The following is a 27,800-nucleotide window of genomic DNA, read 5'->3' as shown; positions in this document are numbered from 1 at the left end:
TTAACAGGTTAAGAGACTCAGCGATCCACCAAGGGGGCTGTAAAAGTCTCTGTGGGGCTGCCAACAGGTCCTCGACCTTAACGTGGCTAGCCTCCACCCTTGCTATCCTGGCATAACTGATAAAGAAGCTGGCTTCATAGGTTTTTATGCCTCATTGCATCCAGTCTCCCATCATCCTCAAGCTCTATTAGATGATCGAGACAGCACCATCTTAGTAAACAGAGACTCCTTCGACGCCTTCCTTAGCGAAAACTCTGAAGGCGGGACGAGGAGCAGCAGGCACAAAATAAATTGGAAACTCTTCAGAAAAAACTCTCATGAGTTTCTTAAAAGTCAACTGAAGGAAGAAGGATCTTAGGAACTTCTCCTAAGAGAATTCCTCTAAATGCTAAATAGAGAAAAAGAGATCGTCAATCCCTTCCTCCTACAAGTCTCTAACCGAGGTAGAGATATCATGTTTCCTAGGAGTCAACTCCTTAAGGTCCTGAATTCTGGCCTCAATAATTTTAGAGGTTTAATTCTCGCCTTCCAACAGACACCAAGAGTTAGTTCAAGCGGGCCTTGGTCTGAGAAAATAATATCTTTCAAGTTATTTATTTCTGTACCTTTTAATATAGCACCTGGCGTAACAATGTTCCAACGCTAGACACTCACAGTCATTACAATCGGAACTAAGACATTCGCGATCTCAACGTTTGGCCCAACTGTTGTAACCATGACGTCCGAGTCTAGATGCTCGACGACACGTCTAACTGCCTCATGCTCGGCGTCACGTCTATCTGCTTGATGCTCCGCGTCATGCTTGACACTCGACATCAAATCCAACTGCTGGACTCTTGACGCCATGCAACTCTTTGACGCTCGGTGTCACCTCTACCTGCTAGACACTCAACGTCAAGTCCAACTGCTGGAAGCTTGATGCCATGGAATTGCACGACACTCGGCGTCACATCTAACTGCCTAACATTCGACGTCAAGTCCAACTGTTGGAAGCCAGACGCCATGCAACTGCTTGACGTTCAGCATCACGTGACTCTCGGAACAATGCCGTTCACGATTTAGACGCTCGCGATTAAACACACTCGCGATTCAGACGCTCGGAACTATGCCGTTCGCGTCTAGAACGGTCTATCATCGAACAAGAGAGACAAAGTGCAACTCAAGAGAGACAAAGAAGTTGCACTAAGTTACAAACATCGTGTCAAACTCTTACAGCAGCGTTAGTAGCTAGCTGTCCAAAGCTCTGTGTTCGGCGTTAGATAACACTTTTACCTCGCCTTACCTACGGCGAGGGCGAGCATTCTGGGAAGCGTCAACAGGAACGCTCGAGGGGACTTCTGCTCGGGTCTTACAAGACGCTCGGCGCCAAGCTAACGCCTCTCGTTTCCTTTTGCCGATCGACATTCCTTCTCCCAGGGGTTGGGAAGTTTGGAAGAGGTCTAAGGCTAGGATAACGACAGGTATGAGCAGAAGCACCCTCCACTGTATTGAATAAATTCACTGCACTAATTTAGCACTAAAAAACTGCACTTTTAAACTCTTTCACATAAGACCAAAAGTAGAAATGCCCGTTGTGAGATATCTTACTCTTCTGTCAAGGGCTTGAATGAGAATGCAATAGGTATTCTCTGAATCCTATATAAAATGTAACAAAATATTTTATATAAAATATTAAATAAACAGATATAGGAATAATATATATATATATATATATATATATATATATATATATATATATATATATATATATGTACAGTACTGTATGTATGTATGTATGTATGTATACATATACATATGCATATATATATATATATATATATATATATATATATATATATATATATATATATATATATATATATATATATATATATATATATATATATATATATATATATATATATATATATATATATATATATATATGATTTGCCAAATTTTGCAATTGGAACATCTATATATATTATACGAAAAATATTAGTATTCCTAAAAACGAAAAAGTAAACAACAATACAAAGAATCGTGAGACTATATCAATTGTCATGAATACTACGCAGCATAAAATTAACTGTACGCTAGTTTTCTTTAATCTCTGAAAATAGATTCTCTAAAGAAAAAACACTAAAAGGAAAAACATTTTCTCAAAATAACATATTCCTTTTATCTTATATTCCTTTATATTATAAGAACTTAAATACTTTGGTTTTTAAGAAGAATTTACTTTTTATTAATAACGATACAAAGAAATTTGTAATACCGTATCGCTTGACTAAGAACTGCGTAGCGTAAATTTAACTGAACGCTAGTTTATTTAATCTTTGAAAAAAGATCGAAGATTATCTAAATAAAGTATACAAAAAGGACAAAAATTTTCTTAATATAACATAATCCTTTTATCTTATAAAACTTAAATACTTTGTAAGATAGTATTCACTTATCATTCATTGTAGAAAAAGAAAGAAATTGCAAGTCATACTATAGCTTACGTCATATGACTGTGACGTCATAGAGTAGGCAGAGTGTTTACCTACCGCCATCATGTTTTTCATTAGATTACAGTAGGTTGGAAAAACTCCTAATCTTACCTTTTAAGCTATAAACATAGCAATCAAATACTAAACAAAACCAAAATAAGTGAATGCCAATAACCAATTTAGCAGTACATCACCAAGATAACTGCCAAAATTCAGGTTAATAACTAGTGAATATCTGACGATGTTGCCCGCGTGAGCAGCAAAGAAAATCTGAGGAGACATGGAATGGTTCTAAGTACCGTCGCGTGAGGGCTCACTGGTGGTACACCTAGCTACTCAATCTGTGATTGCCGCGAGTTTTGAATTTTCTGCCGTGACGTCAGGGACTTAAGCTATATATATATCCACCGGGTAAGTCAGATGTTTAAAAAGAACAATTTCAAGCTGTACAAATGCAAATGGCAACAACCACTTTATGGAAAATTGCAGGTGACCTAAAAAAAAATCCTAAACAACTTCTTAGAATAAATACTGTACAATTCTTTCACCACATTAATGAGGAAAATAGAAATTCTTTGTAGAATTCCTTCAACTGAATGGAAAAAAGATAAAAAAAATCACCACATCTTAGCAATGAACCCTAAAAAAAACTAGAGTATTACAAATACTGTACAGTAATAAGAAAGTGAAAAGCTCTTGAAGGCTATTTAGCCTTCTCAATTTCCTCTCTAAGAAACATCAATTGTGCTAAATAAACTACATTTGCTTATTATCGATATTTGAGTTAAGATGGTTGCTCAACAATGGGTAATGATAGATAAGCTGAAAAAATTAAACAATGTTAAAAAATGTAATTCCCCCTATAATCAGATATAAGCTGCTTGTCTAATGAAACTTAATAGGGAAAAATCCTTAATATATTATATCTGTATATGATTACAATTAATATGTATAAGGATTCAAATCTCTATTTAAAAGGTAACAGGGCACATCCTAGTCTGAATGAAACTTACCTCCTTAATACTAAGCCTCGAAGGCTTCTCAGGCATCTGTTCAAGTCGAAGCTTGAGGCATTCTCTCATCATCTGGAGTGAGACAGACGCTAAAAAGATGTACATTGAGTAAAATGGTGGCAAGTCCATTGCCAGAAACTTGGGACCCCATGGCCCATATCTATATAATTCTTGCAAACTTTCAGCTAGAGCACAAGAGAATACATCGCCTGAGGTCTGGAAAATAAAATTGAAAAAATTACCATTGACTTTCAAAACAACATAACATAAACAATATAATCCCTAATTCTACTATTCATATGAAATGCCTATTAGTCTTACAAAAATATGAAGTGCAGCAAGAAATTTACAAAAATCCAATTGTAACATTGTTTTACAATCTACTTGTACAAGTCAACTGACCCAAATATAGTGTTTGATCAAACTATGGCATAAATTATTCATTTGTTATATGAGTTAAGCTAAAACACTAGCATTTCACAGAAAACCTATTACTGTATTCGTGGTTCTATGCAATCCAGTCATAAAAATGCCAGAATATCTCTAAACTTCTTCACATCTACAAAATTTCTCTAATTTTTTTTCCAAATGCAAAGGAAGTAGTTTAAATTTTTCAATACAAAATCACAAATTCTTAAAAGTAATTTGTATTTTTCCTATCCATATAAACCTGAGTCATTTAATTATTATTATTATTATTAATTGCTAAGCCACAACCCTAGTCAGAAACACACAACGCTACAAGCCCAGGGGCTCCAACAGGAAAAATAGCCCAGTGAGGAAAGGAAACAAGGAAAACTAAAATATTCTAAAAACAGTAACATTAAAATAAATATCTCCTATATAAACTATAAAAACTTTAACAAAACAAGAGGATGAGAAATAAGATAGAATAGAGTGCCCAAATGTACCCTCAAATGATGGAACTCTAACCCAAGACAGTGGAAGACAATGGTACAGAGGCTATGGCACAACCCAAGACTAGAGAACAATGGTTAGATTTTGAAGTGTCTTTTTCCTATTAGAGCTGCTTACCATAGCTACAGTCTCTTCTACCATTACCCAGAGTTTCAGCGCATGCTGGACACGGTTGTTAAAAGTTGGATAATGAAAAATGATCAAGCTGATAAAGGTTCGGGGCAAGAAGCCCAAACCCCTTTTCAGTCGAAGAGTCCTTACTTTTCATCTTTTGACCCAGGACTGAGAGAGTTGGTTGAGGAAAGAAGCTGGATTAGAGAACTCAGGTTTGTATGGCTAGAAAATTACAAATTACTTTAAAAATCAATGATTTATTCCTACATGCTTTACAAACCCTCATCTTTCAATTAGGGAGACTCACTGCTTGGTGAGTTGGAAGTACCTTTACAACCTAACTGGATGGTAGGGTAACCACTCCTCACACTAAGAGAGGGAGGCCTGACTGCAGAAGTGTTCCCTACAGCCAGGGCACTGAAAGTGATGATCCATCTCCCTTGAGCTCATGAAGGGGCAGCACTTTTTGCCCAACACCCCCAGTCACTGAACTTGTAAACACACTGGAAAAGAGAAAGAAATTCAATTATCAAGTTCTGCCAAAAGGACCAGCTAGCGAGAATCTCCTTTTGCTGATGGCTGCTATCAAAGTGATTACTCAGTGATCAACCAAGTAGGCAGGGTTTCCTCACTCATGGCAGTAATTGCCGGCCAACTATCTACACCTTACCATGAAGTAAAACTGCCATATTCCAGCTTTGCTGTTATCATTCTCTTATGTAAAGAAAAATTTTTTATATTTGTACTGGAACAACTAGATTAATTTCTGGAGCAGGCTTAAAAGGAGGAAGGGTGTAACAATCCAGGGGATCTCAGGTCCCATGGGTGTTGGAAGAAGACTTAAAACACGGCCCATGGGGCTGGATCAGGTGATGTTGGGGCAACAGATGAGTACTCTATTGGAATAAGAGTAAGGGGCAAAGAGCCGTGATGGCACCAGCTCCATGTCAAAATGCACGGCTGATACCAGTCATCCTGGACACCAGAGTAGCTGAGAACCTGAAACACACACACACAGCGCTCCAAAACGTGGTCATGGTCCCGACCATAGCCCCGTCTATTGGCCCTGGGGCATCGGGCCACAAAACCTGTCCCGCAAAACACGGAACCAATAAACCTGTCCCACAAAATACGGGACCATAACACTAGTTCCACTTGGCTACCGGGGTAGCCAGGGGCCGAGGCGTGGAGCCGCGACATAAGGTCATGGCCACCGATCCGGCCCCATGTATCAGCCCTAGGGAGGCAAAACATTGGGCCTTGAAGCCCATCCCCCTTATCTACCTAGGTAGCCAGGGGTATGAGGTATGAATCTATAACACGGGGTAACATGGCCTTGGCTCTTGACCCCGTGCCACCCACCCTTCTTAAGAATGGGAGTCCTTTCGTAAGACTGCAGCTAACGGGACAACCTCACCTTCTTCATCTTAGAAGAATGAATGAATGATTTGAAGTTCTCTGGCATCCTGACATCGAAGGTCAATTACGCCGATATCGTTTATTATAAATAAAGATTAAAAGGATATTCAGTTAAAACCAGAAAAGTATATGTTATAGAAGTTGAATAGCATAAAGAAGACCTGCTTCTGATATAAATTTAAAAATGCCTCTGGCATTGTACGACACATGATGTCCAAGGATCTTGGCAAGGATGAACCTGCCATCCTCACCCTGAGCCTCAAATAGATATCTATTTCTTTTTGTGCTATAGGAGGGGCATTCAGTCGACAAATGCCTCACTGTCAAGGGTATCAGTCATCGCAATATGGTTGGTGTTGTCCAGCCAGCAGAAACTTGTGTCTCATCCGAGTGTGACCAATGTGGACACAACAAAGAGCAGTCTCCCATTTTTGGGGCATCCCATTATAACTCCAAGGGGATATAACAATTGCAATTTCTCTCATCCTATTTTCTGTTAAACTATCCCAATGCCATTGCCAGCTGTTATAAACTAAATTAATAATTGCAGGTAAAAAATCATTACAGAGAAAGGGATACTTTCTTGGTAGCAACTCGGCTGCAGCACTCTTTGCCAGTGAGTCTGCCTCTTCATTTCCAGACATACCTACGTGTGCCGGAACCGACCAAAATCGAACTGTTATACCTTTCAGGCCAATAATTATAAGCCACTCTAAAATCTTTAAAACTAAAGGGTTACTACAATTAAAACCTTCTAAAGATTGAATGACACTTCTTGAATCACTATAAATGGTAAAATTGCCCACCTCTTTTAACGCTATTTTCTCAATAGCGGTTAGTATGCCATATAATTCAACAGTAAATATGGAAGATATTGGAGGAAGTGCACCTCTACAGTTAAAAGAACTACTATGTACTCCAAATCCAATGCCAGCATCAGATTTGGAGCCATCAGTATATATAAAAGTTGATTCCCTATGTTCTTTAACATGTTCCATAAAAGAGAGACCTAGCTTCTAATTCAGTCATGTTTTTCTTTAATACCAATAAAATATCTACAAAAAGATATCTGGTAATTTGCATGGAAGAGTTGATGATATCTTAAGTGGAAGTATCTTACTTCTAATTATATCAAGACTGTTTAAGAATTGTTTCACCCGAAAGCCATAAGGTTGAGGAGATTTTGGGTGCAACTCAATGTATGCCGAGTGCCTTACAAGGCTAAAGAATTAGGGAGCCTTTCCAACCTAAACCAATACCGAATAATAGAAGACATTTGGTTATGGTCTAAAGGTAACTCTCCAGCATCAACAAGGAGACTTGGGATAGGTGAGGTTCTAAATGCTCCTGAGGACAATCTAATACCAGCATGATCTATTGAATCTAATATCTTTAACCGGCTTGGGGTGGCTGAAGAGTATATTTCACACCCATAACCAATTTTTGAAAAAATTAAGGCCTTATATAATTTTAAAATAGTTTTACGGTCTGGCCCCCATGATGTATGGGACAATACTTTTAAAAGATTCAGAGCCTCAAGACATTTAGCTTTTAATGCCTTTAAGTGAGGAACCCTTGTAAGCCTACAATCAAAAATCAATCCAAAAAATTTAGCTTCACCTACACATGGGATCCGTTGACCTTTCACGTATATATCCGGGTATGGATGTACTCCCCGGATATAACAGAAATGGACAATAGTAGTTTTGCTTGTTGAAAACTTGAACCCATTCATATCAGCCCACAGCATAAATTTGTCAATTGCGAGTTGTAGTTTTCTCTCAATCATTGCCATTCTAGCTCCAGCAAATGATATGGAGAAATCATCCACAAATAGTTTTGAGAGAATATCTTGGGGAATGGCTGAGGATATCCCATTAAATGCTAGTGCAAATAGGGTTACATTCAGCCCACTACCCTGGGGAACTCCTCCTTCCTGACATTTCCTCTCATATAGAGCTTCGCCCACTCTCACTTGAAAAACTCTATGTGAAAGAAATGATTTAATAAACAGTGGTAGCTCTCCTTTTGATCCCAATTCATGAATAGTTTTAAGTATACCATATCTCCATGCAGCGTCATATGCCTTCTCAAGGTAAAAAAAGACTGTTACATGATGCTGTTTGGAAGCAATGGCTTCACAAATAAGACTCCAGTCGTATCAACACATCAGTTGTTGAGTGCATTTTCCTAAATCCACTTCTTTTCCAGGTACCACACCAGTCTTGCATTGACCATCTTCACCATGATCTTACATCATCTTGGAAGAAGTGAAGAGTTGGATGTTAAAGAGGACGACGAGGAAGAGGAGAAAGAAGAACGTGCAAATTTCTACCACTTTCCAACCCTCTTTAAGGCTCTGAAAGGAAAGGAGTCGAAGTCTGAGAAACCTAGACAATGACGCTCCTTTAATGGGAGTTAAGGGGTGACCCGGTCTGGAGAGATGCACTGGAAACCCCCAAAACCAGAAGAACACGTCCTTTCGGCCCCACTGCCCACCAGGGAGGGGAAACCACTGCAGACATCATAGGATACACTGATACTGGAGAAACACTGATCTTACCCTTCACTACTGGTGTCATCAAGGGGACACTGGCACTGAGGATCCCACCTGAAAGATGTACAGAGCCCAAAACCTTCCTTAGGTCACAATCTTTGTCAGTGGTATCACAAACGAAGAAAGCCTCCACCCTCTGATGGGGTTCAGTGAACACTAGATGAACCCCACATGCCACCAAAACTAGAGAGCCTGACGACAGAGATCCAAAGCCTCCCTGCTCTAGACACAGACACCCTGGGGATCAAACCAAGAGTGTAAGCACATTAGCAGACACACTCAACGAGCAGAAGGAAGAAGGAAGAAGCAAAGCTCGTTTCCTCAGCCTCAAAGCATGTATCTAACACAGGAAAGAAGGCCATAACCTACACTCGACACACAGGTTTGATTGTGAACAATCATGCCCTTAGCAAGAGCATAGAGAGTGGACCTGGAGCCAATTTAACAAAAGCTGGATGTAAAGTCCATACCCCACGAACGAGTGTCTCGCTTCCCATAAAAATCTACAGCATTCACTTCCTAAAAGAAAAGCAAAATGAAATGTTTGATTAAGAACGCACCAGTGCATCAGTATGTCTATTCAATGAAGCCAAAACCAAAAGTGAAGAAACTTCTACGTTAAGGGGGCGGGTTCCTTGCCCTTGCTTTCATCTGTCCCTTAATTGTAACGAGATACAATGGCCATCCAGCTCACGCTGAAAACATATTCCCTACCTAAAGGACAATGGTTTGTATTTTGTACATGAACTAAAATGTTTCATGGGAACTACAAGTATTTCCAAACTACATTAACTCCTCAAAGTTGAACGTTATTACACTGACATGATTAAAGATGATTACTATCCTGACAAAACAAGGGTCATCATCTTTCCTAAAGGAACTTCTGCGTGAAAAATAAGTGATATATGATATGCGATGATGAATGGAAAAGTACTTAATTAAAAGCTCAGGATAGAGACGATTGGCTAAATCTAACCGAGCCCTTTGCCTCAATAGGCATAGATGATGATGATGATGATGATGATGATTCAAAACTATCTCTTTCATTATAATATGCATTAATTAAAATTTGTATGATTGATATTCTCACCTTTCTACTTGAGCCTTCTAGTGCTTTACCATGATGGGACTCTTCCAGAATGCAAGTACTACGGTACATGACATCTCGTATCACCTCATTCACTTTGTCAAAGGTCTTTTTCATACCTTTGTTACGCAACAACTTCTCCACATACTTCCTGTGAACATTAAAATATTTTAACCTAATTACCTTATTACAAAAGATCAAGAGATTAAAACCTTACTAACATACTACAACTAAATCGTACTTAAAATACAGTAGGATAAAGCCAAAAATTCAATTTTGCGTCAAGCTCACAATGAATTTAAAATAAAAAAGAGGCAACCACAGAATTAACATGTGAAATGATATAACACTAGAAGTAACTGCAAACACACAAAAATTTGTCAAAATTAATTACAAATCACTATCAAAAGAAGCCAATAAAAACTAGTAGTGTAACTTCATCAGCCATTATTACACTAGAAAATTTTCACCAATACTTGAAAAGTTGGTCAGCTATTCTTAAATAATCTTCAGATAAACAGCTAGATTTGTCAATCCAAAACATGAAAAATCTATTTTATGATCTACCAGTTGCTAATGAAAATATAGACTTGCTAGTCCATTTTTCACTATATGATGTTTTCTAATAATGAGAATGCTTAGTACACATTTAAAATCAGGTACTGTATACCATAGGATCAAGTCATATCTATTGCTATGAACTTAAAAAAATATCATCATTATAGATAGTAATAAAAAAAGAAAATAAACAAAATATTAATCTCTATACAGTAAAATAAAATGCAACATGTATCAATTTTCATTTGCTTACAATGACAACAGTCTATGAGTAAAGAACTTTATGTTTATACTTCCAATCATCCAGCCTAGGGCCTGCCTCTCAAATCACTAGTTGCTGTATAAGTACTGCATGCAAAATTAAAATACCCGGGGCCAAGCTTTGGGATGGCACATAATTGACTGTTGTATAAATTTGGATACTTTCCCTCAGCATTAAGGCAGACCAATACATTTGAACTTTCTGTGGACACAGATGACATACTGGGTATGATTTCTGGTGGCAAGGAGAGCAAGACAAGGAAATATTCTCTGCTTCAGTAGTAAAGACGAAGATCAAATTTGTCTAAGAGCATCTGCTCCTCTGCCATTGATAACATAATCCCTGCACCTTTCATAATCCAAATACCAGACATACATTTGAAGTATCTTCTTTTATAAAGGCAATGTACATATTAGCAAAGGTCTGAGTCCCCATGGTACAGTATCCACATTAGAAGGGTCCTTTCTCCCAGCATGGAAAGCTGTACTCGCAGGACTAGATAGTATCAGCCAGCTGATGACTAACAACTCATACTCCACCAAATTGATAAGGAACACTAAAGTAAAGAGAAAATACTACAATTAACCACAAAACTGACTAAGGAACAGCATAAAGACAAAAAAATATACCCTTGGGAAGATTACCACAAAAGAGATAACCTTGAAGACACCCTATAACATAGTTTCATGCAGAGTTTTAAGCCACACAAGCCTTGTAGCCACACTTATGAGGAGGATTGTAACCAGCTTCATGGAATCCATGAATCAGTTACTGGCATAGTTTACAAATTTACTTACTTGGAAAAGGCATGCAAGTCTCCCAATCTACTGTAAATATAGTTGGGCACATAATGACATTTTGTAGATGTACGTAACAAAAGGCACCAGTATATAAACTTATATGATTTGAAGCTCTTCACCAGGATGATGTACATACACAGCTAGTGTTTGCTAAAGTCCCGAGTAACAAATATAACAATTTACTCCAGAATGTCCCAGTGCCTTCAGATTGTGTTTTTCTAGAGACATAATCAGTGCGCCTATATTATTCCAATGCCTTTGGTATTTCAGAGAATTCTGATTTAAATCCTGTTACTAAAGATTCAATGTTTTAGATTGGATGATGGTTGTCTACACAGCCTCTTTACTCTCAGATGCATTGGAGACCTAACTTTCTGTTATGTAAGAAAATATGACAAGTAAAAATAAGTCGGGGTAAGTAAGACAGCCTGGTAAATAAGAGCAAGTAATAAAGTCTGGTAAATAAGAACAAGAAAGTTTGGTGAGTAAAGAAAAGTAAGAAACTGGTATGTTAGGAAGTAAGTCATGTATTAATAAGACTGATGAGTAAAATATATGTTTAAGAAAAAGCCAGATAAATAACACAGTCATGTTAAAAACATTTCTGATAAGTAACAAAGACAGCCGACAATTCAACACAGTTAAGCAATCCAACAGCTAACAGTCCTCCCATTTAGCTTCAGACTTGAAAAAATCTTACTTTATTCTTAACATCCAATTCAAGATATTTATGAAAAAAAATGCACACCATCAAAAGAAATTTTGCCAAGCTAGAAATCATCCAAGAAACGTAGTCAAGTACAGAAGCCTGAAAAGCTAAGGTCAATTTAATTGGGGCATTAGGCTACTATGTAGACCTGGTGATAGATATGAGCTGTCAGGAAATAAATGAGCAAAATATGAAGTCTTTATCTTATCCTTGGAGTTTTGTCTTTGCAGATTAGAAGGCATTGAGGAAAATTGGAAAAAGGGTGTTACCTTAAAACAGAAAATAAAATGTAAGTCATTGTTAGAGATAAGTACCAGTAAATCATAAACAAGTTAATATTTTCTACAATAGTTATGAATGAGATATTTCACACATGTATAAATATTTGGTGTTAATAAGCTGCACTCTGAAATAATAATATTCGCCAATACAGCAATTATAATATTCTAAAATTATTTCCTTTACAAACATGGATGATTGAACATAAATATTTCCTTGTAATGCTCATAAGCCAGATATGTCAGCAGAGTAAATTCAAGTTTTGAACTTTAATGCTACCCACCTTTTCATATGATTAACAATCATGAATACAGTATGTGTGTATATATATATATATATATATATATATATATATATATATATATATATATATATATAATATATATACAGTATGTATAATATATATATAATATATATATATATACTGGTATATATATATATATATATATATATATATATATATATATGTATATATATATATGTATATATATATATATATATATATATATATATATATATATATATATATTTATATATATATATATATATATATATATATATATATATATATATATATACAAATTTTAAGTAATTTGTATTTTTCCTAACAGTACTTACCTCGATCTCCTCCCAACAGACCAGAATTTTGTGTAGTTTCCCCTATCTCCGTTTTCTATAGTGGGTACCTCTGGCGGATGAATACGCGCCATGAGGCGACCCGGGGTTAGAGAGCGTGCTCGGCCAGGTCTCGACCACCAGTAAGTTTATGATAGATAAGGTTCCAAAAGTCCTGTAAGGCACTCGGGGCAGGATAGGTGGGCCATAACCCGAAAGTAGTTCGAGGTAAGTACTGTTAGGAAAAATACAAATTACTTAAAATTTGTGATTTGTTCCAACATGGAGTACTTACCTCGAACTACTTTCTTGGGAGACTTATACTTTAGGAGGTGGGAGTGGCCATCCAGACTGAGAGACTGTCTGGAGAAGGGAAAAACGAACCTAGATAGGAGGCTAGGTTCTACTGACCTCAAAAGAGAAACAAGAACTAGGGAAAACTATGCAAAAAACTAACTTAGTGTCTAAGTAACTCACCTCTGTAAGTGTATTTGGAGACATGCATCCAACTGAACGTGTTCCCCATGGTAGGTGAAGGGATCAAGGGTAATGGAGGGGAAGGGTGATACGGTGGGAAAGATAAGGAAGGAACCTGTGTCTCTTGTACTTACCGCCCACGGCTTCCCCGGGGCTACGCCTTTAAATCTTCTGGAGCACAGAAATGACGGGACCAAGAGAGAAGCCGTCCAAAGATTTCCTAGAACAGTCCTTTAGGTAGTGAGCCGTAAAGGTGGACTGTCTGGACCAAGTGCCTGCCTTCAAGATCTGGCCCACTGCCATGTTCCTCTCGAAGGCCAATGAAGTACTCAGGCCCCTAATATCATGGGGTCTAGGCTTTCCCGGAAGGGAGACTCCAGAGCTGTCGTAAGCTCTCATAATTACCTGCCGTAACCAGAAAGAGACCGTATTCTTGGAGACTGGCAGCTTCACTAGCCCTGAGGAGACGAACAGACTCTTGATCCCAGGCCAAAGCCTGGACGTTCTCTCTAGGTACTTTCGCACCGCTCTGACTGGGCACAGTAACAAGTCCCTCGGGTTGTCCGAACGCGGGATCGCTGGCACTGAGAACCCCTCAAACCTAGGGTCCCAGTATGCTGGGTTCTGAGTCTTGGCTACAAAGTTAGGTAAGAATCTGAAAGTTGCTTTCCGCCAACCCTTCGAGTGCGAGACCTCGTATGACAGCCCATGGAGCTCACTTACTCTCTTCGCTGACGCAAGGGCTAACAGGAAGATCGTCTTGAGGGTAAGCTCCTTGTCCAGAATATCTTTGAGGGGTTCGAAGGGCGGCTCTGACAGAACTTTAAGCACTCTAGCCACATCCCACTGGGGCACCCTCGAGGCCTGGGGAAAACACGACTGTTCGAAACTCCTGATGAGCATCGAGATTTGTCTAGATGCTCCTAGATCAATGCCTTTCAGGAGGAAGACTTGGTCCAACGCCGCCCGGACTCCCTTGATGGCTGGAATGGATGTACCCACGTCGTCTCTCAGATAGACCAGGAAGTCGGCTATCTCATGAATGGAGGCCTCCAACGGCCTGATATTTTGTGAGGCGCACCATTTAGTAAAGGTGGCCCACTTTGCCTGGTATACCGCGACCGAGGACCGTCTTAGGTACCCCGACATCCTTGTTGCGGTCTTCGACGAGTATACTTCCCTCTTCAGGAGGCGCTCGATAACCTCCACGCGTATAGGCGGAGGGACCGAGGGTTTTCGTGAAACCTTTGGAAGTGTGGTTGACGGAGGAGGTCTGGCCTGTCTGGAAGGGGCCAAGGGGGGAGGCGCGCCAGTTCCTTTAGGTCCGCGAACCATTCTCTCTTCGGCCACCAGGGCGCTACCAAAGTCATCCATAGGTTGTTCGCCCACCTCACTCTGTTGAGAACTTGTCTGAGCATACCAAAGGGCGGGAAGGCATACATGTCGAGATTGTCCCAAGGGTGTTGAAAGGCGTCCTCGAACGCTGCTGTTGGGTCTGGCACAGGAGAACAAAACACGGGGAGCTGTGCGTTTAGTCTCGTGGCGAAGAGGTCCATCACCGGCGAACCCCACTTCAGGATGACCGTCCAGGCCACTCCTGGGTGTAAGGACCACTCCGACCCTAGCTGTCGGCTAGAACGTTCTTCTTTCCTGGAATGAACCTGGCTGTAACCTCGATCTGTTCTTCCGTCACCCATTCCAGGAATTGCGTCGTGAGACTGCACAGCTCCTTCGACTTCAGTCCTCCTTGCTTCTTCATGTAGGCCACCACCGTGGCATTGTCGCACATCAGAGCCACGGTGTTTCCCCGGAGTAGATGGACGAATTCTCAGCATGCTCTAGCACGTTTATGTGACGGCTCTTCTCCTCAAGGGACCATTTCCCTTTTGCTGACTCGTCGAGAACGTGGGCTCCCCAACCCTCCTTCGATGCGTCCATGAACAGCAGCATCTCCGGAGGATCGATTGCGACGGGCATTCCTTTGAGGGTGTTTGTCCTGTCGTGCCACCACTTCAGGACTTCCTTTGTCTCCGGGAACACCAGGACTATTTTGTGCGGGGAGTCCCCCCGGGGTCCAGAGCTCCTTCAGGTTCCATTGAACTCCCCTGAGTTTGAGCCTCCCCTGGGGGACCAACTTCTTCGACACAAGGTGGCCTACCAATCTCTGCCAGTCCTTGGCTCTCCTGGGCTGGTCCATTAGGAAGGGTTGAAGTATCTGATCCAGATTGTCTAGCCTCTCCGAGGAAGGGAAGGCCCTTACCAACTGGGAGTCTAGAACCATCCCCAGGTAGGTCATCCTGGTGGAGGGCGTCAGCTGCGACTTTTCCAGGTTGATGGTGATACCCAAGTCCCTGCAGAACCGTAGAAGCTTCGCGCCTTGCCCCCTCAGTGTTCCCTCTGAGGCTGAAAACAACAACCAGTCGTCTAGATAACGAATCAAGCGGATGCCCTGCTCGTGTGCCCAGGCTGAGACTGTTGCGAAGACCCTCGTGAAGACCTGAGGAGCTGTTGACAGTCCGAAGCAGAGGGTTCTGAATTGCAACGCTTGGGTACCCCATTTTACTCTTAGGAACTTCCTGCTGGAGGGGTGGACAGGTATCTGAAAGTAGGCGTCCTGAAGGTCTACGGACATCATGAAGTCCCCTTCCCTCAAGGCCGCCAACACCGACTTCGGGGTGTCCATCTTGAGGTCGGTCTTGCACATAAACTTGTTGAGGGCCGACAGATCTATGACCGGCATCCAACCCCCTGTCGCTTTCTCCACCAGGAAGAGTCTGCTGTAGAACCCCGGCCCGGGATTCCTGACTGGTTCTAACGCCCCTTTGGCGAGCATGGCCGACAGTCCCTCCTGCAATGCAGTTCTTCTCAAGGGGTCCTTGGGCGCCAACCACTCCGCCTGTTGGTCTGGGATCAGAGGGGACGGTTCCACTAGGAATGGCAACCTGTACCCGTCCTTCAGTACTGCTACGGTCCACGGATCCGCTCCGTAGTCCCGCCAAGCTTGCCAAGAGTGTTTGAGGCATCCCTCTACCTGAGGCTTCGGCAGGACTAGGGGGCCTCTCTTCCTATCTCCTCCTAGAGGCGCGGCTGGATCGCCCTCTCCTGGAGTTTGGATAGGAGGGCCTAAAGTTTGACTGTGGGGTTGAACTATCCCTACGGGAGGGCTGCGGGGCTTGGTGCCAAGACACCGACGGGGACTCCCTCCTCGGTTGGACTGGCAAAACATGGGACGGGTGAGGGACGTCTGAAGAGGGTCTCCTGTGAGCTGGCAGTCTTGCAGGCGGGGGTCTGGGCTCTCCCGCTTCTTTAAGTTTCCTGACCCACTCCATCACCTCCTCGACCGCCTTCAGGGGGAACACAGACTCGCCCCAAACTGGTGAGTTCCTCAATGCCCTCGCCTCCCGTTCGGGTAACCTCCGCACCAACTTGCTCAGCACTGTGTCCCTCTTCCGCAGAACCCAGTTGGCTGCTTGAGAGAGTGACTGGTAGGAGAGAAACTTCAGAACTTTTCCTCCCGAACTGATCAGTTCCCTTAGTAAGGACTCCCTTAGTAAGGACTGATTCTCGGGGACGGAGAGGTCATGAGAGGACTGGAACCCCACCAACGTGCAGGCCCACCAGTCCAACCACGAAGACACGTACACCAGGTCTAGGGCCATATCCTCCATCATGGAGGTTTCCCCTGGTGAAAAGCACACTGGAGCAGAGGATGCCCTGTCTTCTGCCACTCCCTGGTTCAGAATGGCGATCGCTGGCTCAACCGTACGGGGACCTCCGCGACGACCCTCCAGGACATAAAAGCGTTTTTGCGTTTTAAGTCCCGGGAGAAGTTTGGAGGCACCCTGGGTCCTGGGGGCGTCCGCTTGGCTGGCTATGAATCTGTCTATGTGGTCCATATTCAGCTTCACGTCCCTCGCCAGGGGTAGGGCTAGGGAAGGCTTCTTCTGTTGAACCAGGTTGTCTACCAGTCTGCTAAGCCCGGAGAGCCAGGCTTGTTCTGTCGAGGGCTTAGGCTCATCCAGTCTATGGTGGTGCAAGATTTTCCGGTAGGAGGAGACGTCGTCCAAAAAGCACTCTCCTCCTTCTACAAGGCCTTGTTATCTGATCCTCCACATGGGGAGCCTCGTCGATGACGGAAGGATCAGCGTGGGGAGGTAGAATCTTCTTTTCCTGCCGAGCCATTGGCGCGGCGACCCGCGGAGCCGGCGGATCCGCTGGGACAAAGCTGCCAGGCCGAAGGAGCGATTCTTTCCGCTGGGCAGTTGGAGCCGGAGCCTTCACGGACTTATGCTTGTCTACAGTGACCTGGTGCGTTGACTTCCGACGATGATCGGGTCTGCTGGAGGAGCCGTGCCGCGAGGGTGACGAAGGGGCTCTAGGGAGCCAGCCAGAGGCACCCGGGGCGGAGGTAGCCTTGAGGAGTTGACTCCGGGGGATCGTGACACGCACCCATTTACCTTTAGATGAACGGCTCCTCTTGTATTTCTTCCTGGAGGTCCTAGATCGTCTCCTGGCGTGGCGTGAGCATGAGCGGGACCTCTTCCTACGCGACCTTTTCCTGCGGGACCTCTCCCGTTTCCTCCTCGAGTCCCTAGGACCTTCATCTTCCGAGGAGAACGAATCTGACGAGGAGGAGGAGAACAATGACGGGGAGGAAAGCAAACCCGCTGAGTCGACTGATACGTCTAGAGTTGCTGGGGGATCTTCGTGCCGGACCACTGGCGAAGAGGGCTGTAGAAAGACGGGCGGAAGCGTTGACGACAGCGCCGGGGGAGACTGAGGAACATTCTTGTGAGCGAACCAGGTGTCGAACTCTTCCTCCAGTCTCATGGGCGGCCTGAAGGGCGTCCTGGGTGGCGCCCAGGCGACGGGATCCGAAATCGGCGATTCTCCTTCTTTCTTGGCGTCTCCCCCGGTCGCTGAAGCATCTGAAATACACACCCATGGTGCGGGGGAAGAGGCCGTAGCAAGATTCCCCCACATCGGATCGTCGGCAGAGACGGGCCCTACTGGCACCAGGACCTCGTCTCCCGAACACACTCCTGCCCCTCCCTCAGGCGCCCCCACATGCCTGAACCAACACAACATCCTCACCAACAGACATATCAGACTCTTGGGGAAGGGCAATGGGCCGCTTCCCCGCAACGGACTTACCTCGTCCCCTACTCTGGGTAGGGGAAGGCGGTAGGGAACCCCTCTCCGATGAGGCATCGGGCGACGCTAAAGGCGAGGAGATGCTAGCCTTCTTAGGCGATCTCTTGGCTGCTTTCTTTTTCTTCGTGCCATAGCGCACCCACTGGATCTCGTTCCAAGACTCGCACTCCGGACACGTGGCTGTAAGGGAACAAACACTGCCCCTACACGAAGGTGTGGGGGTCGACCTCCGGCTTGGAGAAAAAGGCACCACAAGATTCACCGGCCATAGCCCCGGGGCAATGGCGGGGATGCTCCGTAATGAAACACTAAAGCACCAATCGACACAGGGACACAGAGGAAAGAGGTGGATAAGGTTAGGATGAACACATGGGGACCACGTGGGGACCGCGTCGGGACACAAAAGGTCGCACTGGGTGAAGAGAGCGCGGCGAGATGTTAATCACGTCACGACCAGAAACTTACTGGTGGTCGAGACCTGGCCGAGCACGCTCTCTGACCCCGGGTCGCCTCATGGCGCGTATTCATCCGCCAGAGGTACCCACTATAGAAAACGGAGAGGGGGGAAACTACACAAAATTCTGGTCGCTTGGGAGGAAATCCCAGATACTCCTAAGAAAGTAGTTCGAGGTAAGTACTCCATGTTGGAACAAATATACATTTTGTATATACTGTGTATATATATATATATATATATATATATATATATATACTGTATATATATATATATATATATATATATATATATATATATATATATATATATATATATACTGTATATATAAATATATATATATACTATATATATATATATATATATATACTATATATATATATATATATATATATATATATATATATATATATATATATATATATAAATATATATATATATATATATATATATATATATATATATATATATATATATATATATATATATATATATATATATATATATATATACACAAATATATATATATAAATATATATATATATATATATATATATATATATATATATGTATATATATATATATATATATATATTTATATATATATATATATATATATATATATATATATATATATAGGTATATATATATATATATATATATACACACTAAATAGTATCTACACATTACAGCAATTATATACAGCAGAATTGCAAGTGATGCAAAAAATCCCATTCAAGATCAAATATACAGTACCATGCAATTTTCAGAGTAAAATGAGCTCTGTGCAACTCTTCAGTGTGTGTGTGCGTGTTACACGCAGAACGGTAAGCCAAGCAAATGATCACCTTTACTAAATCCTCTTACATAATCTAATTCTTATAGTTAAATCAGGTAACAATAGTATTAAAATAATATCAAATACTATATACAATACATAAAGAGAGAGAGAGAGAGAGAGAGAGAGAGAGAGAGAGAGAGAGAGAGAGAGAGAGAGAGAGAGAGAGAGAGAGAGAATCATGTTAGTAGCGTATACTTATTTATGAATTATCTTAAATACTGCTAATTCAGTTATGGCCAACACTGCTTAATACTGTACTTTCCTATTCAGTGTTTTTCAAACTATTAAAACTTAATTTACATGAAGTATATCCAAAAATTTCAATAAAAATCACAAATTTTAAGTAATTTGTATTTTTCCTAACAGTACTTACCTCGAACTACTTTCTTAGGAGTATCTTGGATCTCCTTCCCATCCGACCAGAGTTTTGTGTAGTTTACCCTAAACCCATTTTCTATGAGGGGTAACCTCAGGCGGAGTGATACGCGCCCTGGTAGCTAAGGTCTCTAAGAATACCAGGGGAAACTCGGGGAAGGCAGGGTGGGCCATTACCCGAAAGTAGTTCGAGGTAAGTACTGTTAGGAAAAATACAAATTACTTAAAATTTGTGATTTGTTCCAACACGAAGTACTTACCTCGAACTACTTTCTTAGGAGACTTATACTTTAGGAAGTTGGCGTGGCCCTAAACAGTTCTTGAGACCGTGCTGACGAATATCCAGAGACCTAGAAAGGAGGCTAGGCCGTGTTGACCCCATAGAAAATCGATCGAGAGGAAACCACACAAAAACCCATCTTAGTGTCTAAGAAACTCAACTGTGCAAGAAATCCTAGGGGACATGTCTTCCCCCCAGTTGAGGTACTTGTTTCCGGCTCAGGGCCCTCTCAGAGCCCACTTGAAGCGGAAAAAGGGGAAGGAAGTACAAGGGGGTTTAAGGAACAAACCTGTGTCTCTTGTGCTTGTTACCCGCGGTTATCACTGAGGCTATACCTTTAAACCGTTTGGAGCGCGGAAACGACGGTACCTATCGAGAACTCGTACAGGGATTTTCTTGAATAGTCCTTCAAATAGTGAGCTGTGAAGGTAGACTGGTTCACCCAAGTGCCTGCCCTCAGGATCTGGCCCACTGCCATATTCTTCTCGAAAGCCAATGTAGTACTAAGGCCCCTAATGTCATGGGGCCTGGGCTTTCCCGGCAGGAGAATACCTGCCCTACTGTAGGCCCTGATGATGACCTGCCGCAGCCAGAAAGAGATGGTGTTTTTTTATGCTGGCTTCTTCACGAGGCCTGTGGAAACAAAAAGGCTTTTGATCTCGGGCCGGAGTCTGGCTGTCCTCTCCAAGTATTTCCTCAACGCCCTGACGGGGCACAGGTGCAAATCCTTCGAGTCGTCCGACCGGGGGATTGCCGGAATTGAGAAACCTTCAAACCTGGGGTCCCATACGGCAGGGTTCTGGGTCTTAGCTATGAAGGAAAGAACGAACTTGAATGTGACTTCTCGCCAACCTTTCGAGTGAGCAACTTCGTAGAACAGACCATGAATCTCGCTTACCCGTTTAGCTGAAGCTAACGCCAGCAAGAAAACTGTCTTGAGAGTGAGATCCTTGTCCACGATGTCTTTCAAGGGCTTGAACGGAGGCTCGGATAACCTTTTCAGGACCCTTACCATATCCCATTGTGGCACCTTCACAGCTTGTGGGGGGCATGATTGCTCAAAGCTCTTAATGAGCATTGAGATATGATTGGAGTTACCCAGGTCTATGCCCTTCAGGAGAAAAACTTGGCCCAGAGCAGCACGAACACCCTTGATGGCCGGGATGGACATGTTGACCACGTCCCTGAGGTAAACTAGGAAGTCCGCTATCTGCGGGTTGGAGGCCTTTAGGGGCCTGATGTCCCTAGCAGTGCACCATTTGGTAAACGTGGCCCACTTAGCCTGGTAGACCGCTGCTGATGATAGTTTCAGGTAGCCCGACATCCTCGTTGCTGTACTCGACGAATAGCCCTCACTCCTCAGGACCCTCCACGCGTGAAGGCGAAGGGACCGAGGATTCGCGTGGAATCTTTGGAAGTGTGGTTGCTGGAGAAGGTCTGGCCTGTCCGGAAGGGGCCAGGGCGGCTGTTGCGCTAACTCCCTTAGGTCCACGAACCATTCTCTCTCCGGCCACCAGGGCGCTACCAAAGTCATCCACAGGTTGTCCGCCCTTCTTACTCTGTTGAGGACCTGCCTGAGCATCCCAAAGGGGGGAAAAGCGTACACGTCGAGATTGTCCCAAGGATGTTGGAAGGCGTCCTTGAACTCCGCTTTTGGGTCTGGCACAGGAGAACAGAACACGGGGAATTGAGAGTTCAACCTCGTTGCGAAGAGGTCCATCACCGGCGAACCCCATTTTTGAATGATGGTTATGGCTACTCCCGGGTGCAGAGACCATTTGGACCCTACCACTTCCCCCATCCTGCTGAGGCCGTTCCTTTTCCCCGGAATGAACCTTGCCGAGATTCTGATCTGCTCCACTTCGGCCCACTCCAGAAGTTCAAACGTGAGGACGCACAGCTCCTTCGACCTTAGGCCTCCTTGTTTCTTTATGTAAGCTACCACCGTGGCGTTGTCGCACATCAGAGCCACGGTGTTTCCCCGGAGTAGGTGGACGAACTCCTGGCACGACCTTCGTACTGCCCTCATCTCTTGCACGTTTATGTGCTGGGTCTTCTCTTGGGCCGTCCAACTCCCTCTTGCTGACTTCCCTAGGAGATGGGCACCCCAACCCTTCTTCGATGCATCAGTGAACAGGAGCATCTCCGGGGGGTCGGCTGCAAAGGGCATCCCCTTGAGGGTGTTCGTCCTGCAGCCCCACCATTCTAGGACCTGTTTCGTCTTCGGGAACACCGGGACCACCTTGTGGGGGGAGTCCGTCTGGTTCCAGCTCTCTTTCATGTTCCACTGGACCTCCCTGAGCTTCAGCCTGCCCTGGGGCACCAGTTTTTCCAAAGACACAAGGTGGCCTACCAGTCTCTGCCAGTCCTTCGCCCTCCTGGGTTGGTCCGTCAGGAAGGGGCGGAGGACCTGGTCTAAGTTGTCCAGCCTTTCCGAGGAGGGGAAGGCTCTCACCAACCGGGAATCCAGGACCATTCCGAGGTAGGTCATCCTGGTGGAGGGCATCAGTTGGGACTTCTTTAGGTTGATAGTGATCCCCAGAACGTTGCAGAACTGCAGCAGCTTCACGCCTTGCTCCTTCAGTACTTCCTCTGAGGCTGAAAGTAACAACCAGTCGACTAGGTACCGAATCAGGCGAATGCCCTGTTCGTGTGCCCAGACTGAGACCGTCGTGAAGACCTGGGGGCTGTGGACAGCCCGAAGCAGAGGGTCTTGAACTGAAATGTTTGGGTACCCCATTTTACCCGTAGGTACTTCCTGCTGGAGGGATGAACCGGGATTTGGAAGTAAGCGTCCTTGAGATCTACTGACATCATGAGGTCCCCTTCTCTCAAGGACGCCAAGACCGACTTCGGAGTGTCCATTTTGAAGTCGGTCTAGCAAACGAACTTGTTGAGGGCTGAGAGGTCTATGACCGGTCTCCACCCTCCTGTCGCTTTCTCCACCAGGAACAGCCTGCTGTAGAACCCCGGACCTGGGTTCTGGACAGGTTCCATTGCCCCTTTTGCCAACATTTCTGAGACCTCTCCCTGCAGAGCTGTCTTTTTCAAGGGGTCCTTGGGGGCTAGCCACTCCGCCTGCTGGTCTGGCATCAGAGGTGGAGGGTCCGCTAGGAAGGGCAACCTGTACCCTTCCTTCAGTACTGTCACGGTCCACCGGTCCGCCCCATGGTCTTCCCATGCTTGCCAAGAATGTTTGAGGCATCCCCCCACCTGAGGCTTCGGCAGGAGTAGGGGCCTCCCTCGCTATCTTCTCCTTAAGGTGCGGCCTGAACGTCCCCTTCTGGACGCTGAGAACGATGGTCTATAGGCGGTTTGGGCCGAGGCTGCTCTCCTACGGGAGGGCTGAGATGACTGGGACCAGGCCGTAGAAGAGTTGTCTCTCCTGGGCTGGCTAGGAGAGGCCCGAGGAGGGAGAGGCATGTCGGCGGTGGACCTTCTGTACGCCAGCCTTCTGACCGGGTGGGGTCTGGGCTCGTTCGGGTCCTTCATCTTCCTAACCCTCTCAATCGACTCCTCCGCTACCTTCAGGGGAAAGATAGCGTTGTCCCACAGGGTCAGGCTTCTCAGAGACCTGGCCTCTATGTCAGGAAGCCGCCTAGTGATTTTACTCAAGACCGTGTCCCTCCTCCGCAGAACCCAGTTGGCGGCCATAGCTAGCGACTGGTAGGCGAGGAATTTCAGGGCCTTACCTCCCGAACTGATAAGTTCCTTGAGTAAGGCCTGAGTTTCTGGTACCGTGAGATCGTAAGAGGACTGGACGCCCACCAGTCCAGCCACAAGGAGACGTTGACCAAGTCCTTCGAAATCTTCTCCATCATGATCGCCTCCGAAGGAGAGAAGATCGGAGCTGTCGACGCCCTCTCTTCCGAGGCTCCCTGCCCCAACGCGGCGAGTGTCGGCTCCAGTGCACAGGCGCCTGCTCGCTGTCCCTCCGGGAGGTAAAACTTACTCTGGGACTTCAGGCCCTGGAGTAGTTTGGAAGCACCCTGATTCTTGGGAGCCTCGGCGTGATTGGCCATGATCTTGTCGACATGGGCTCTACCCAACTTCACGTCCCTCGCTAAGGGAAGAGCCAAGGAGGGCCTCTGCTGGACCGGGGCGTCCACTAGTCTATTGAGACTCTAACGCCATGATTCTTCGGAGGAGGGCTCCGGCTCGTCTAGCCTGTGGTGGCTCCTGATGAGGCCTATTACCCTCCGATAGGCCGATACCTCCACTGCCGAACCCTCTCTGTGGTCGTCGAGTTCTTCCGAAGGGCGCGCTGACGCATGCGACGGGGGTACTCTGGCGGAGGCCCTCGCACGTGGGGGAGTCCTGGACCGACCCTCTTGCAGGGGTTCTCGCTGAAGGACGGGCATCGCCGTCGGGACGGGGGCCTCCATCCTAGATCTATCACCCCTTCCGGAGGTCTGCGTATCTGCGGGCCTGCCCGCTGAGGGGAACCGTAGGTCACGCTCGTGACGAGCTAGGTGAGCTTTTGAGGTCAGGACTCGGCTGCCAGACCGAAGGGGCGACTCTCTCCGCTGGGCGGATGGAGCTGGAACCTTCGCGGGCTTACGCCTGTCGACTCGAACCTGCAAGGATGGATCCCTTCGTCGGTTGCCACTGCTGCCGGATGAGTACCTATCTGGGAAGCGCGTCCTCGGGCGCAAACTTGAAGGACTCGGCGCCAACTTGAAGGACTCGGCACCAACTTGAAGGACTCGGCGCCGCAGCTAACTCCAGCAGCCTGCCGCGGTGAATCATCACCGACTCACCGTCCGGGGAGGCACTTTTCCTCCACTTCCTCCTGGGGGATCCTGGGCGCCGACTCTCGTGGCGCGATCTAGAGCGAGAGTGCGACAGCTTTCTGCGGGACTTCTCCCGCCGTCTCTTGAGCTTCCTCAGCGCCTCGTCCTCCGAGGAGCAGGAAAGCTCTTCCACTGAGGAGACCGAAGACTTGTAGGCCCTCTTTGATGATCTCGCCTCTCGCGCTGGTGTAGGAGGGCTCCTTCGACGCTCTGTGGATGGCGATGCCTGTAGAAAAACCTCCGGGAACGTGGCTGACGGCGCTGGGGGGGAGTGTGGAGGCTCTTCCGTGGGGGACCAGGTCCCAAAGCCTTCCTCCATCCTCAGCGGTGACCTGAAAGGCATCTTGGGGGGAACCCACGCAGTGGGGTCCGACGGCGGGGAAAGCTCCTTCTCGACATCGTCCTCGGCTGCAGAAGTGCCTGAAAAACACGCCCAAGAGGCTGGAGAAGAATTAGGTACATTTTTCCCCCACATAGGGTCATCAGAGGAGACGTGACCTGCTTGCACCAGGACTCCGTCTCCCGTACACACTCCCGCCCCTCCCTCAGGCCCCTCACTTGCCTGGAACGACGCCACAACCCCACTATCCTGAAGCTCAGACTCTTGGGGAAGGGCCGCGAGCCTCTTCCCCGCAACAGACTTACCTGGTCTCCTACTCTGGGTAGGGGAGGGTGGAAGGGAAGCTCGGTCCGATGAGACGCCCGGCGAAGCAAGGGAGGAAGGAACGCTCGGCTTCTTAGGCGACTTCTTCTTCTTGGTGCTATACCGCACCCACTGCACCTCATTCCATGACTCGCACTCCGGACACGTGGCGGAAGGGGAACAAACACTGCCCCTGCACGAGGAACACAAGGAGTGCGGGTCAACTTCAGGTTTCGAGAGGAACGCTCCACACGATTTACCAGCCATAGGCCCAGGACAACGGCGGGGATGCTCCATGAGGCAGGAGAAAGCACCACGAGACACAGGAACGCACAGGGAAAGCACAAAGAGAAAGCACAAAGGGACCACGTGGGTACCGCGTGAGACACAAAGGGGTCGGGGACACACAAAGTCACTCTGGGATTAGGAGAGCGGCGAGATGATATTGCGACGTGACCAGAGAACTTACTGGAGGTCGAGACCTGAGCAAGCATGCTCTCTGACCCGGGGTTAGCCTCAGGGCGCGTATCACTCCGCCTGAGGTTACCCCTCATGGAAAATGGGTTTAGGGTAAACTACACAAAACTCTGGTCGGATGGGAAGGAGATCCCAGATACTCCTAAGAAAGTAGTTTGAGGTAAGTACTTCAAGTTGGAACAAATAGGTAATTTAGGTACTAACAAATGTAAAATTCAGTATGCTGCAACCTACATTACATATGGAATTACTCTATGACCTAACCATTTATTATTGATTCCAGTAGATGGTCCTTACTGCTTGCTATGATGCATTAGTGTGTTTCCCTAAGTGGACCTAGATTACATGACCTTGAGTAAGTGCTATTATTAGTGCATGAACATAGCAGGCTTCTATGAAATACTACTTAGCAGTGCAGCTGCATGAGCAAGATAAGAGGATCTCTTTAGCTGTGAAATTTTTTCCTATTTCTTTTACGAGTGATTGCTTTGGCATCCTATTTGATCACTAGCTCATGCTGTGTGTTTTATGACTATTAAATTAAAACATATGGCAAAATTGTTTTCCATGTGGTACAAAGCAACTTCACCTTTTGTATCAGTATTGACTGCTTTGAAAGTTTAAATTTTATTGGCATCAAATATAATTCTTATTACTCTGAATGTAATTACTTTCCTTTTCAACCTATTCTTTCCAATTCTGAGTCACTTTTATAGTGCACAAATAAAATCAATTCAAGTTTTCACAAAAAAACAGTATAAGCTTACATTCATTCTTCAAACTACAGTATTACGAGTGGTTATTAATAAAGTTTGATCACAAGCACTAAGGTTATACCGCAAATTGTTCAAGTCAATGGACACCCTTAATCTAAAGAATTAATTGTGGCACAACTTTACTGTACTGTATAACCATTTCATCATACATTTTTACATTCCAATCCATATAATGATCAAAGGCTACCTTAGGTTAGCATCGCGTAATTCTTTTAGAGGTTAATCAATCTCTTGAAGCCCTTTTTTTATTGTTAATGGAATCAAACATATTAGTGTACTCAGTTTCTTGGATCTTTCTCTTCCTTGAACATTTATGTGCATTCTAAAAGATTAGTTGCATTCCCTGTTTAAAAACAAGAAGTTATATTGAAAGAATGTTTGGTCATCTTACATTAAATGTACTGTATTTTGTTATGTGCTTTGGACTTGAAAGAATTAGAAATTAACCTGCAATTTCTTTCTAGTATTCTTGAAGACCGCCTCTCTCTCTCAACATGTCCAGCGCTGCAGAGAATTGAAATCATACCTAATTGAGTATGCAAATGTCTTGTAATCGATTTTCATGCTTATGTAAATACTGTTATTTTTCATACTCATTACCATACATACTTTATTAAATAATTCTTGTGTCATAGATACAAACAACAATTTAATATAAGCCATTTTTATCTATACAGTACCTAAGATAGTACATGATTAAATCATTTCAAATACCACTAAATAGT

The 27,800-nt window shown here is 44.6% G+C and overlaps 1 protein-coding gene across 1 annotated transcript in view; it reads right to left on the bottom strand.

Annotated features, from left to right (window-relative positions):
- The window catches only part of LOC137624548 (mitogen-activated protein kinase kinase kinase 4-like), a 242,614-nt gene that overhangs the window by 100,409 nt on the left and 114,405 nt on the right, over positions 1 to 27,800 (bottom strand). The window contains 2 exon segments of the mRNA XM_068355436.1: positions 3,488 to 3,703; positions 9,586 to 9,733. Coding sequence (XP_068211537.1) covers positions 3,488 to 3,703; positions 9,586 to 9,733 — 364 coding nt within the window.

Source organism: Palaemon carinicauda, chromosome 31 (assembly GCF_036898095.1).
Source record: "Palaemon carinicauda isolate YSFRI2023 chromosome 31, ASM3689809v2, whole genome shotgun sequence".
NCBI lineage: Eukaryota > Metazoa > Arthropoda > Malacostraca > Decapoda > Palaemonidae > Palaemon > Palaemon carinicauda.
The sequence above is the reverse complement of the archived record's forward strand: the minus strand, read 5'-3'. Positions and strand labels throughout refer to the sequence as shown.